At 54.6% G+C, this 13,687-nt stretch overlaps 1 protein-coding gene across 3 annotated transcripts in view; it reads left to right on the plus strand.

Moving 5' to 3' along the window:
- The window catches only part of DROSHA (drosha ribonuclease III), a 50,850-nt gene extending 39,570 nt beyond the window's left edge, over positions 1-11,280 (plus strand). For 2 of the 3 annotated variants that reach the window (XM_078618200.1, XM_078618199.1), the window contains exons 27-32: positions 801-939; positions 3,220-3,302; positions 3,908-4,011; positions 5,665-5,757; positions 8,084-8,130; positions 10,541-11,280. In XM_078618200.1, the coding sequence (XP_078474326.1) occupies positions 801-939; positions 3,220-3,302; positions 3,908-4,011; positions 5,665-5,757; positions 8,084-8,130; positions 10,541-11,229 (1,155 nt within the window). In that variant the 3' untranslated portion in view covers positions 11,230-11,280. Of the gene's footprint in view, positions 1-800; positions 940-3,219; positions 3,303-3,907; positions 4,012-5,664; positions 5,758-8,083; positions 8,131-10,526 lie in introns of all 3 variants that reach the window. The other variant, XM_078618201.1, reaches the window with a different exon arrangement.
- The last annotated feature ends 2,407 nt before the right edge of the window (positions 11,281-13,687 follow it).

A 13,687-nucleotide genomic window follows, 5' to 3' on the forward strand; every position in this document is an offset into this window, starting at 1 on the left:
TGAATCCTTGCAGTCACGAAAGCTTCAAATCTAGAAAAAATTTCAATAGTTTATGAGTTATAGCTTATGGCGGTCTTGGTGCCGTGGTTGTGACGTACGATATCCCGTGCGGTGTGGTGTGGTTGTGGTGTGGTGCGGTGGTGTGGTTGTGGTGTGGTGGTACGGTTGTGGAGCGGTGGTGTGGTGTGGTATGGTGCGGTGGTGTGGTTCTGGTGTGGTGTGGTGTGGTGCGGTGGTGTGGTTCTGGTGTGGTGTGGTGGGGTGGTGTGGTTCTGGTGTGGTGCGGTTGTGGTGCGGTGGTGTGGTTGTGGTGTGGTGTGGTTGTGGTGTGGTGGTGTGGTGTGGTTGTGGTGTGGTGGTGTGGTGGTGCGGTGGTGTGGTTGTGGTGCGGTGCGGTGGTGTGGTTGCGGTTGTGTTGCGGTGGTGTGGTGTGGTTGGGGTGTGGTGCGGTGCGGTGTGGTTGTGTGGTTGCGGTTATGTTGCGGTGGTGTGGTGTGGTTGCGGTGTGGTGCGGTGGTGTGGGTGTGGTTGTGGTGGTGTGCGGTGGTTGCGGTGTGGTTGTGGTGTGGTTGCGGTGTGGTGTGGTGGTTGTGGTTGCGGTGCGGTTGTGGTGTGGTTGTGGTGGTGTGGTTGCGGTGTGGTTGTGTGGTTGTGGTGTGGTTGTGGTGGTGTGCGGTGGTTGCGGTGTGGTTGTGGTGTGGTTGCGGTGTGGTGTGGTGGTTGTGGTTTCGGTGCGGTTGTGGTGTGGTTGTGGTGGTGTGGTTGCGGTGTGGTGTGGTTGTGGTTGCGATGTGGCGCAGCTGCTGCGGAGCTCGCTGGTGAACAACCGCACGCAGGCCAAGGTGGCGCTGGACCTCGGGCTGCCCAACTTCGCCATCAACAACGACAAGACGCAGCGCTCGTTCATGCGCACCAAGGTTCTGGCCGACCTGCTCGAGTGTGAGTGCATGCGCTAGGGCTGACCCACACGCCCGCTCACCGCTCGCCCGCCTGCTCGCTCACCCGCACGCACGCACACACGTCTCAGTCGCTCGCTCGCAAGCTCATTCGCTCACTCACCCTCTCGCACGCTTATTCGCTCACTCACCCTCTCGCTCGCACGTTCATTCGCTCACTCACTCTCTCGCATGCTCACTCACCCACTCGCCCTCTCACTCACCGACACACTCATCCGCTAACCCACTCACTTACCGCTCATCCGCTCACTCGCGCTCTCACTCACTCATTTGCTCACTCGCTCATTCACTCATTCGCTCACACGCTTACTCACCCATGCGCTCGCTCTCTCGCTCACTCACTCACACACTCACCGCTCGCCCGCTCACCCGCTTCCTCGCTTGTTCGCACACACACACACTCACACACACGCACACACACTCCCACACACGCACACACAGTCGCGCATACACTCGTACACACACACACTCGCGCACACACTCGCATACACGTACACACACTCGCACAAATCTACGATTATCTGAACCGGGCCTGGGCCTCCCCGAGGAAAACTCAACCATGCCCTGGTGGTCCCCCTCTTTAAGAAGGGGGACCGTACAGACTAACAGCTACAGGGGCAACTCACTCCTAAGTGTGTCGGGAAAGGTTCTGGCGAGGCTTATTCAACATCGCCTTGCCAGGCACGCTGAGGAGAGGCTTGCGGAGCCCCAATGTGGTTTCAGGAAAGGGCAGTCCTGTACAGATGCCATATTTTCTGTCCGTCTGCTACAGCAGAGGTGTAGGGAATTCCAACAAGACCTACATCTCTGCTTTATTGACCTGGTCAAGGCCTATGATACCATCAGTAGGCCTGGGCTCTGGGTTGTTCTTCGTGCTTTCGGAGTCCCTGACCTGCTGCTCATGATCATTAAGCACCTTCATGATGGTGAGCGGGCCCAGCTAAAACTACTTGGCCGGGAGTCGGAGCCATTCCCTGTACACCATCGGGTACAACAGGGATGTCCTCTGGCTCCCACATTATTTAACATCTATTTTGACCACGTAGTTCGTGAAGCCTTTGATGGCTGTACCGGAGGAATTTCCATCTGGTACAGATACAATGGGAGGCTGATCGATGCCCGGGTGCGGTCAACGGATAGCTCCCTATTGCTCAACCATGTTACGTATGCCGATGATCTGGTAATTGCCGCTCACTCAGGAGGAGTTGGAGGCGCTGCTGCTGAACCTGGAGAGGGCCGTTAAGAGGTGTGGGGCCTTACCATCAGCCCCACCAAAACTAAGCACCTGCCTGGGTATTTTGTACCATCGGACACTCCACCCCCACAACTCCCAATCGGTGATGGGGCAGTTGTGGAGAGAGTGGAGAGTTTCCCATACCTGGGCAGTGTGCTCATGACCGGCTCCGGTTTGACAGCAGAGGTCTCACTCCAAATCAATCAAGCGGCATCTTTTCATCGGTTGCATAACGCTGTGTGGAAGCTACCTGATCTGTCGCTCCGCACGAAGCTTCAGGTCTTCTCGGCCATGGTCATTCCCTCTCTTCTCTACGCTTGCGAAACGTGGACCCCCCTAATGGAACATCTTCGTCGGTAAGAAACATTTAGGCTGGCCTGCCTATTATCCATCCTGGGTTTAACCAGGCTGGATTGTGTGAGGTGCTCACAAATCCTTGACAGATCTGGACAAGGTCCCATCAGTGAGCTCCTCTGGCAGGCAAGGCTGCGTTGGCTGGGTCATGTAGCCCGCATGCCCAGTCACTGCATGCCTAAACAGCTTTTGTTCTGCCGGATAGAGGGGGCTAAACGTGCGCAGCACGGGCTCGAGAAGAGATGTGGTACAGGAGAATGTGGAGCTGAGTGGACTTGCCGATGACTGGTACCAGCTGTGTCAAGATCGGCCTCCGGAGGAGGCTCGTGAAGGACGCTACTGGGCAGTTGGAGGCAGTCGCCCTCCAACAATAACGGGGGGCGGAGCAGCGACGCTCACAACAACGAGCGGAGCGCCGGGTCGCTAAAGCACATAAAGTTGGCACAGTAGGGGGCAAAGGTGGTGCATCAGCCAGTCATCTCGGTCATCTCAGTCAGTCGACCCGTGGCACCTGGGTCTGCCCCGTGACCTCCTGCCAGCGGGCGTTCGACACTTCATGTGGCCTCAACGTGCATATAGCCTGGCACAATTGTCGTGGTGATGTCACCGCCACTTAGTGGCGAATGGCGGTTGTTGCTGTTGTGTGTCTGAATGTCTGTGTGTTTCTGTCCACAGCCTTCCTCTCCGCCCTTTACATAGACAAGGACCTTCAGTACGTGCGCTGCTTCATGGACGTGTGCTTCTTTCCTCGGCTCAAGGCGAGTGCCAGCTCACCACACGCACTCACCACTACGCTCACCACATGCAACGCCGCCAGGTTGAGTGAGCATGCTTGTGGTTGAGTGGTCGACTGTGTTTGAACAGTTGTGTAATTGAGTCTGTGGTTGAGTGTTGATTCGGTGAGTGGTTGGGTGTGTGGCTGAGCGGTTGTGTGGTTGAGTGTGTAGTTGGGTCTGTGGTTGGATGTGTGGCTGAGTGGTTGGGTGGCTGGGTGTGTGATTGTGTATTTGGCTAAATGGTTGAGTGGTTGGGTGTGTGGCCTAGTGATTGTGTGGTTGAGTGGTTGGGTGTGTGATTGGGTGTGCGGCTGAGTGGTTTTGTGGCTAAGTGGTTGTGTGGTTGGGTGTGTGGCCTAGTGATTGTGTGGTTGAGTGGTTGGGTGTGTATGGGTGTGCGGCTGAATGGTTGTATGGTTAAATTAATTATTAAGTGTTGATTGAGTGTGTGGTTGGGTGTGTGGTTGGGTGTGTGACTGAGCGGTTGTGTGGTTGAGTGAGTAGTTGTGTGGTTGAGTGAATGGTTAGGTGTGTGATTGTATGTGTGGTTAAGTGTTTGTGTGCCTGGTGTGTGGTTGTCATCGCAGGAGTTCATACTGAACCAGGACTGGAATGACCCCAAGTCCCAGCTGCAGCAGTGCTGCCTCACGCTGAGAACAGAGGGACGAGAGCCAGACATCCCTGTCTACAAGTGAGGCATGCACCGAGACACAAAGACAAACACACAGACGAAGACAGAGATCCCCCGTGTAGCCTCAAGAGACGTTTGGGCCAAGTGCTGTTAGCGAGTAGCACCTATGAAGGCCAGCACAGCACACGAGGGGGTGGGTGGCCAGCACCACGCCTGGCTGCCTTCGTCTCCGCAGTGGCGATGTTTACACACCGCACCAGGCTGAGTCGACCTAGGGGAGGAGGCCTGGGCACCGGTTCAGATAATCTCCGTGAGCGGGAATCGAACTCGGGTCGCCGGGTTCGTAGCACAGCACGCTAACCGTTGCACTACACACACACATAGACACATAGACAAAAAAGCACACATCCGTCTCTTTTGACGGCACTACGTAGCTAGTACAGTTGACGGGCTGTCTCGCTAGCGGCGTTTAAGGGTGGTCGAGATGAAGGTGACGAACAGCGACACAGTGAGGGGTATCCACTCCCAGCAACAGCCCCGAGCTCCTGTCCCGGCCCCCCTCTTATCCTCCCGGCCTGGCCTCGCTCCGCCCTTGCCACGCCCCCTTTCTCGAACCTGCTCGCAGGTTCTCGGGCCTCCAGATTGACCCCTTCCTGGGCTTCCCCTGAGATCTCCCTCTGCTGTCGTGCGTACTGGCTGGCCCCTGCTGCCAGTACCACTTCGCCGTCAGCAGCCCGCGTTATTACACTACGCGTGTATAGACACGCGCAGACGTACAGCGATACACACACACAGGTACACACGGGAGACACAGAGACGCACACACTGGTACACACGGAGACACAGATGCACACATGTACACACGGAGACACAGTGACACACACACTGGTACACACAGGGAGACACAGAGACGCACACACAGGTACACAGGGAGACACAGAGACACACACACTGGTACACACGGAGACACAGAGACGCACACACATGTACACACGGAGACACAGAGACGCACACACTGGTACACACGGAGACACAGAGATGCACACACTGGTACACAGGGAGACACGGAGACGCACACACATGTACACACGGGGACACAGAGACGCACACACAGGTACACACAGGGGAGACACAGAGACGCACACACACTGGTACACACGGAGACACAGAGACGCACACACACAGGTACACACGGAGACACAGAGACGCACACACTGGTACACAGGGAGAAACAGACGCACACATGTACACACGGAGACACAGTGACACACACACTGGTACACACGGAGACACAGAGACGCACACACATGTACACACGGAGACACGGAGACGCACAAACTGGTACACACGGAGACACAGAGACGCACACACTGGTACACAGGGAGACACAGAGACGCACACACACACAGGTACACACAGGGAGACACAGAGACGCACACACAGGTACACACAGGGAGACACAGAGACGCACACACAGGTACACACGGAGACACAGAGACGCACACACTGGTACACACAGAGACACAGAGACGCACACACTGGTACACGGGAGACACAGACGCACACATGTACACACAGGGAGACACAGAGACACACACAGGTACACACAGGGAGACACAGACGCACACACAGGTACACACGGAGACACAGAGACGCACACACACAGGTACACACAGGGACCGTGTGTGCTCACATGATGTGCTCTGCCCACAGGATTCTCCAGACTCTGGGCCCCTCGCACGCGCGCACCTACACGGTGGCCGTCTACTTCAAGGGGGAGCGACTCGGCTGCGGCACAGGGCAGAGGTGATAAGCCGCACCGAGAAAAAGATCCCACCCACTCCCGTGCAGCCTTCACAGGCTGCTGGGGCAAGTGCTGTTAGCGAGTAGCAGCACCTGTGAAGGCCAGCACGGCGCACGAGAGGGTGGGTGACCAGCACCACGCCCCGGCCGCCTGTGTCTCCCGAGTGGCGTTGTTTGCTGCACACCGCACGAGGTACTCACTTGAGGCTGAGTCGACCTAGGGGGGAGGCCCTGGTGTGGTTGAGATAATCGTCACCAGTGGTGGCTCAAAGTGACAGCCACCACCGGTGACGATTACCTGTGTGTGTACCTGTGTGTGTACCTGTGTGTGTACCTGTGTGTGTGTGTATCTGTGTGTGTACCTGTGTGTGTGTACCTGTGTGCGTACCTGTGTGCGTACCTGTGTGTGCGTACCTGTGTGTGTGTACCTGTGTGTGTACCTGTGTATGCGTACCTGTGTGTGTGTACCTGTGTGTGTACCTGTGTGTGCGTACCTGTGTATGTACCTGTGTGTGTGTACCTGTGTGTGTGTACACTGTGTGTACCTGTGTGTGTGTACCTATGTGTGTGTGTGTACCTGTGTGTGTGTACCTGTGTGTGTGTGTGCCTGTGTGTGTACCTGTGTGTGTACCTGTCCTGGCAAGGATTATTCAACATCGCCTTGCTAGGCACGCTGAGGAGAGGCTTGCGGAGCCCCAATGCGGTTTCAGGAAAGGGCGGTCCTGCACAGATGCCATATTTTCTGTCCGTCTGCTACAGCAGAGGTGTAGGGAATTCCAACAAGACCTACATCTCTGCTTTATTGACCTGGTCAAGGCCTATGATACCATCAGTAGGCCTGAGCTCTGGGCTGTTCTTCGTGCTTTCGGAGTCCCTGACCCTCTGCTCACGATCATTAAGGACCTTCATGATGGTGAGCGGACCCGGGTAAAACTACGTGGCCGGGAGTCAGAGCCTTTCCCTGTCCACCTTGGGGTGCGACAGGGATGTCCTCTGGCTCCCACATTATTTAACATCTATTTTGACTGCGTAGTTCGTGAAGCCTTCAATAGCTGTGCCGAGGGAATTTCCATTTGGTACAGATATAATGGGAGGCTGATCGACGCCCGGGTGCGATCAAGGGATGGCTCCCTATTGGTCAACCACATTATGTATGCCGATGATTTGGTAATAGCTGCTCATTCAGAAGAGGAGTTGGAGACGCTGCTGCTGAGACTGGAGCGTGCCACCAAGAGGTGGTGCCTTACCATCAGCCCCACCAAAACTAAGCACCTGCCTGGGTATTTTGTACCATCGGACACTCCACCCCCACAACTCCCAATCGGTGATGGGGCAGTTGTGGAGAGAGTGGAGAGTTTCCCATACCTGGGCAGTGTGCTTATGACCGGCTCCAATTTAACAGCAGAGGTCTCACTCCGAATCAGTCGAGCGGCAATATCTTTTCATCGGTTGCATACCGCTGTGTGGAAGCTACCTGGTCTGTCGCTCCGCACGAAGCTTCAGGTCTTCTCGGCCACGGTCATTCCCTCCCTTCTCTACGCTTGCAAAACGTGGACCCCCCTAATGGAGCATCTTCGCCGGTTGGAAACATTTAGGCTGGCCTGCCTACGATCCATCCTGGGTTCAACCAGGCTGGATTGTGTGAGGAGCTCACAAATCCTTGAAAGATCTGGGCAAAGTCCCATCGGTGAGCTCCTCCGGCAGGCAAGGCTGCGTTGGCTGGGTCATGTAGCCCGCATGCCCAGCCACCGCATGCCTAAACAGCTTTTGTTTGGCCGGATCGAGGGGGCTAAACGGGCGCGGCACGGGCTAGAGAAGAGATGAAGTGATGTGGTACAGGAGGACGTGGAGCTGAGTGGACTTGCCGATGGACTGGTACCAGCGGTGTCAAGATCGGCCTCAGTGGAGGAGGCTCGTGAAGGACACTACTGGACAGTTGGAGGCAGTCGCCCTCCAACAACGGAGGGTGGAGGAGCGACGCTCACAACAACGAGCGGAGCGCCGGGTGGCTAAAGCACAGCAAGTTGGTACAGTAGGGGGCACAGGTGGTGCATCAGCCAGTCATCTCGGTCATCTCGGTCAGTCGACCCGTGGCACCTGCTGGGTCTGCCCCGTGACCTCCTGCCAGCGGGCGTTCGACACTTCACGTGGCCTCAAGGTGCACTTGGCCTGGCACAAGCGTCGTGGTGACGTCACCGCCACTTAGTGGCGAATGGTGGTTGTTGTTGTTGTTGTGTGTGTACCTGTGTGTGTGTGTACCTGTGTGTGTGTGTACCTGTGTGTGTACCTGTGTGTGTACCTGTGTGTGTACCTGTGTGTGCGTGTGCAGTATTCAAAGAGCTGAGATGAAGGCCGCTCAAGATGCCCTTGAAAAACGTGAGGCTTAATAATGCACCACAGCAACACAAGCACGGCACGCACACACACACAGCATACACACACACAGCATACACACACACTGCACGCACACACACACAGCATACACACACACACAGCATACACACACACACAGTATACACACACACACACAGCATACACACACAGCATACACACACAGCATACACACACACACACAGCATACACACACACAGCATACACGCACACAGCACACACGCACACAGCATACACACACACACAGCATACACACGCACACAGCGTACACACACATAGTGTACACACACAGAGTGTACACACACAGAGCACATGTACACACAGCATATACACACACGGCAAACACACACACAGCATACACATATACACACACAGCAAACACACAGCATACAACACACACACATAGTGTACACACACATAGCGTACACACACAGAGCACATAAACACCGAGCACATATACACACAGCATATACACACACAGCAAACACACACACAGCATACACACGTAGCATACTCACACACAGCATACGCACACATGGCATACACACACATAGCATACACACACAGCATACACACACAGCATACACACAGCATATATACATACACAGCATACACACACAGAGCATACATACACAGCATACACACACAGAATACACATGCAGCGTACACACACACAGCACACACAGCATATACACACACAGCGTATACACACATAGCATGCACACGCATAGCACGCACAACATGCACACAGATACATGATACACAATACAAAAGCACACACACGCAGGACACAGTACGCAAGCACACACGCACAGGACACAACATACACAGCAAATATACGTAGCACGCACACACACACATAGCATATACATGTACACACACACCATACACACCTAGCATATACACGCACATAACGCACACAGCATGCACACACACAGTGCACACAGAACACACACAGCATATATATGTACACACGCAGTATGCCTGAACGCACAGCATATACACAAACATAGCACACAATGGACACACATAGCGTATACGTGCAAACAGCACACACAGGACAATAACAGCATGTACACACACAGGACACACAGCATATACGAACACACAGCACACACAACACAGTGTAAACACAGCCTATACATACATAGCACACACGCAGTGTATACACTTACACGTAGCATACACATGGACGTAGAGAAGGGTGGAGAGGTGCACACACTGGGGTTGACACAGAGATGCAGAAAGTGCTTTCAGACGCGATTCTTCTGCCTTCTTGAACGCTCCTTCAGATATTAGGAAGCCGCTGGAGCTATGCTACACTTTAAAATCATCATCTAGATCAGGGGTGGGGAACCTTTTTTCTGCCAAGGTCCATTTGGATATTTAGAACATCATTCACAGGCCATACAAAATTATCAACTTAAAAATGAGCCCGTTATATTTGGTCAAACATTTCATTAACTCACCCCTAATGCGATGGGCTGGAACTGCTTCTCTTTGGCGAGGCGTGTGATGTTAGCTGGTGTTGATGTTGTTGCTACTCGCAACTGCTTTTCAGGTTTGCTCCTAGATGTATATAACTTCTAGTCCCGCTTGCGGTTGCCTTGGCAGGGCCAGACCAAGTGATTTCGTGGGCCTCATACGGCCCACGGGCCGGACGTTCCCCACCCCTGGTCTAGATTGACAAACGAATTTCTTTAGAACTGCGTTTTGTGTTTAGATTGTTGTAATCCTACACTTCCCATTAACCATGGTTAGCTACGTACAGTGGTGCGAAATAGGTTCAATGTACATACACACAAAGACAAAGATCCCCGTATAGCCTGTTAAGGCAAGTGCTGTTTAGTGAGTAGCACCGATGAAGGCCTCAACTTACACTCATACGCACAGTTGTCCTTTCAGATTCGCATCTCCGGCTGTCTGGAACATTCTCCCAATAGACTATTAGGAAGCCACTGAAGCTATGCACTTGTAAATCATCTAAATTGAAAACTCTATTTCTTCAGAACTGCTTTTCGTGTTTAGTTGGTTGTCCTTCCCCCGTACCCTCAATTTAGCACGGTTGGCTACGTACGTACGGTGGTGCGAAAGAAGTTCAACGTACACGCGAACATACGTACATACATGCACATGTGAGAAAGAGGAATGGGCGCTGATCGGAGAACACGAGGTGTAGACTTGGTACCGACCGCTGAGATGAGTGAGTGAGCGAGCGAAGGAAGCGAGCTCGCATGCTAGAGTGAGATGGCATATGTGTGGCATCACAGCAACTGTGAGTGCTATAACACACGGGGCTGTGCGGCATGTTCTCAGCAGTGTATAGACCATGGCGGGCTGCTGACGATGAACCATGGTGTGTGGTGTGCGCGCGCTCACAGACAACTTCCCGCAGATGATCTACCAGAAGCGATTCATGGAGCGAAAGTACGGCCGCGATGCGAGACACGGGGACTTGGAGACAAGGAGACGCGGGGAAGCGGAGGCGCGGAGACGCGGGGACAACAAACCGCGGAGACGCGGGGACACGGAGACTCGGGGACACGGGGACGCGGAGAAACGGAGGGACGCGGAGACGCGGGGACACGGGGACACGGAGACTCGGGGACACGGGGACGCGGAGACTCGGGGACACGGGGACGCGGAGAAACGGAGGGACGCGGAGACGCGGGGACACAGGGACGCGGAGAAACGGAGGCTCGGGGACACGGAGTCGCAGAGACACTCACGCCGAGACACTGTGACATAGAGACACGGAGACAACCCCCCGGAGGTTGGATTCAGGCGGACACGGGAGACGAGGTGATGCGGGAAGCCGCAGGGAGACACGGAGACGCGGGGACACACGGGGAAACCCGCGGCGATGTGGGTAGGCGCACAGGAAAGCACGGGGAGACGTTACGGATGCACACTGTTGATGTAGATGTTGTGAGTTTAATAAACGTGATGACAGGAACACGTTTGCGTGAGTGGGTGTTGGAGACCTCACTCTGTGGGGTGCCAGTGGTGCAGCAGTTAGTTCGATGCGCTCCCAAACCCGGCGACCCGAGTTTGATTCCCCCTCACGGCTACCGACACCAGTGACGGATATCTGAACCGGCCCTCCGCCCCTCCCCAAGGTCGACTCGGCCTCAATGCGTACCTCGTGCATTGTGTGAACATCGCTGCGAGGGAGACAAAGGGGGCCGGGCGTGGTGCTGGCCACCCACAACCCCCTCTTGTGCCGTGCCGGCCTTCATAGGTGCTCGCGAACAGTAACTTGCCCCAACAGTCTGCTGAGGCTATACAGGTGGGTGGGTGTGCGAGTGGGTGGGTGTGCGAGTGAGAGTCCGGCAAAACAACCCCCTACCTCCCCGGTGGTGCAGGACGGTAACGCTGTTGTGAGCAGTGCCATGGGGGGAGGACCAATTTAAAGTGGCCATTCCCCTCATGGCGTTTATAGCCAACATCGTATCCAAAGAAGGCTCTGGATGGGTGCGAGGGGCTGGTAACTCCATCTTCAATCTATGTACCACTAAACTACGTGAAACATTTTTTTAACTAAGCTTGCGCCGGAGGCCCCAGGGCGACGTGCATTTATGACGTCTCCTGGCCAAACCCCATTTCGCAGAACCAGGAGACTGAACCCGCACCCTCGAGGTTCCTCCAGAAACAGCAAACTGGCACTGAGTGGCCACGTGGAATGTTCACACGCTCACTACAGAGGAGAGGCTGCCCCTCTGTTGGGAGCTGGACCGGTACCGATTGGATCTCTGCGGTATTCAGGAGGTCCGGTGGACTGGCTCTGGCTCCAGTCACCATGAGGGGTGGACAGTCTCCTACTCGGGGAGGAGACTGCCAAACAACAGGGAGTGGCTCTTCTTCTGAACAAAAGAATGAAGGGTGGCATGGGAGCGTGGCGGTGAGGTGTGGGAAGCTGCAAGCCCCAGAATACTATGGCTCGCCTTCCCATCAACCATAGGCTAGGAGTGGTGGTGGTGATTACTTATGCGCCCACCGAAGATGAACATCAGTAAAAGGATGCAGGCAAGTGCGATGCCTTCTATGACCTGTCACAGGTGATAGCTAAAGTGACCCCTCGGAATCGAGTAATCCTGTTGGGTGACTCTGCCTGAGTGGGTCATGATGCTGGCACCTGGGCTAGAGTGATTGAAAGGCATGGGCCAGATCAGCTCAATAACAATGGTAGGAGACTGCTTGACTCCTGTGCAGCCCATGGGCTTGTAATTACCAACACGCTGTTCCAGCATCGACGCATCCACACAACATCATGGATGCAAGCCGGGTCCAAGCAAGAACATCTGCTAGACTATATAGTAATGGAACAGCGGATGCGGGCCCATGTCCTTCGTATCACGACGCTACCATGGAGCTGATCTGCCCACTGGCCATCGGTTTGTCATCTGTAAGATGCACCTGCCATTCTTGCACTCCGCTGGTTGGTGTACATCTAGGACCCCATTCAAACCTATAGTGCCTGGTCTCAGCTTGACCCCCCCTCCTAATGCTGAGGGGAAATGGGCGAGGTTCAGGACTGTGGCTTATGCAGCTGGGTACACGTTCCAGAACTCCCGAGAGACCCTGGCTGACACAGAAGGTGTTCCGGCTGGCTGAGAAAAAGCAACTGGCCCACTCCTACCGTCTACAGCATCCCACATTGGAGAATGAGGAGACTTACCGCAGCCTTCGCTCGGAGGTTCGGAGAGCCACACTGCAAGAATGGGTGGTCATCACTAAAGTAACTTTAAGTGCCACGCCTATCACCATCATTAGAGGATCTGATCTCCGACCCCCAGGAACACGTTTGCAGATTTGCTAAGCATTTCTGTGAGGTGTTGTGGGAGGGGAAATCCCTGGGCCCGGGACAGTGGGAATGACCCTGCTGAGGCTGTGGTGCATCAAATATTGGAAGAGGTAGTCACTCCCTGTGAGTGGCTGGCTGAAGCGCTATCTGTTGTATGGAAGGCGATCCAGAGTCTGAGACCAGGAGAAGTGCCGTGCAGAGATGATCTTCCAAGCGAAATACTGAGGGAGGGCATCTGTGCACAGACTGCACTAAATTACATCATAACTGTCTGGACCACTGGACAAGTTTTGCAGGATTGGAAGGATGCCCTGGTGGTCCCCCTCTTTAAGAAGTGGGACGGCACAGACTGTAACAACTACAGGGGCATCTCCCGCAGTGTTCCAGGAAAGGTCCTGGCAAGGATGGTTCAACATCGCCTTGCCAGGCACGCTGAGGAGAGGCTTGCGGAGCCCCAATGTGGTTTTAGGCCAGGGAGGCCATGCACAGATGCCATATTGTCTGTCTCTCTGCTAGAGCAGAGGTGTAGGGAATTGCAATAGGACCTACATCTCTGCTTTATTTACCTGGTCAAGGCCTATTATACCATTAATAGGCCTGGGCTCTGGGTTGTTCTTTGTGCTTTCGGAGTCCTGGACTCTGCTCATAATCATGAAGAACCTTCATGATGGTGGGCAGGCCTGGGTAAAACTACGTGGCTGGGAGTCGGAGCCATTCCCTGTTCACCTTGGGGTGCGA

Source organism: Lampetra planeri, chromosome 56, assembly GCF_965212315.1.
Source record: "Lampetra planeri chromosome 56, kcLamPlan1.2.h2, whole genome shotgun sequence".
NCBI classification, from domain to species: domain Eukaryota; kingdom Metazoa; phylum Chordata; class Hyperoartia; order Petromyzontiformes; family Petromyzontidae; genus Lampetra; species Lampetra planeri.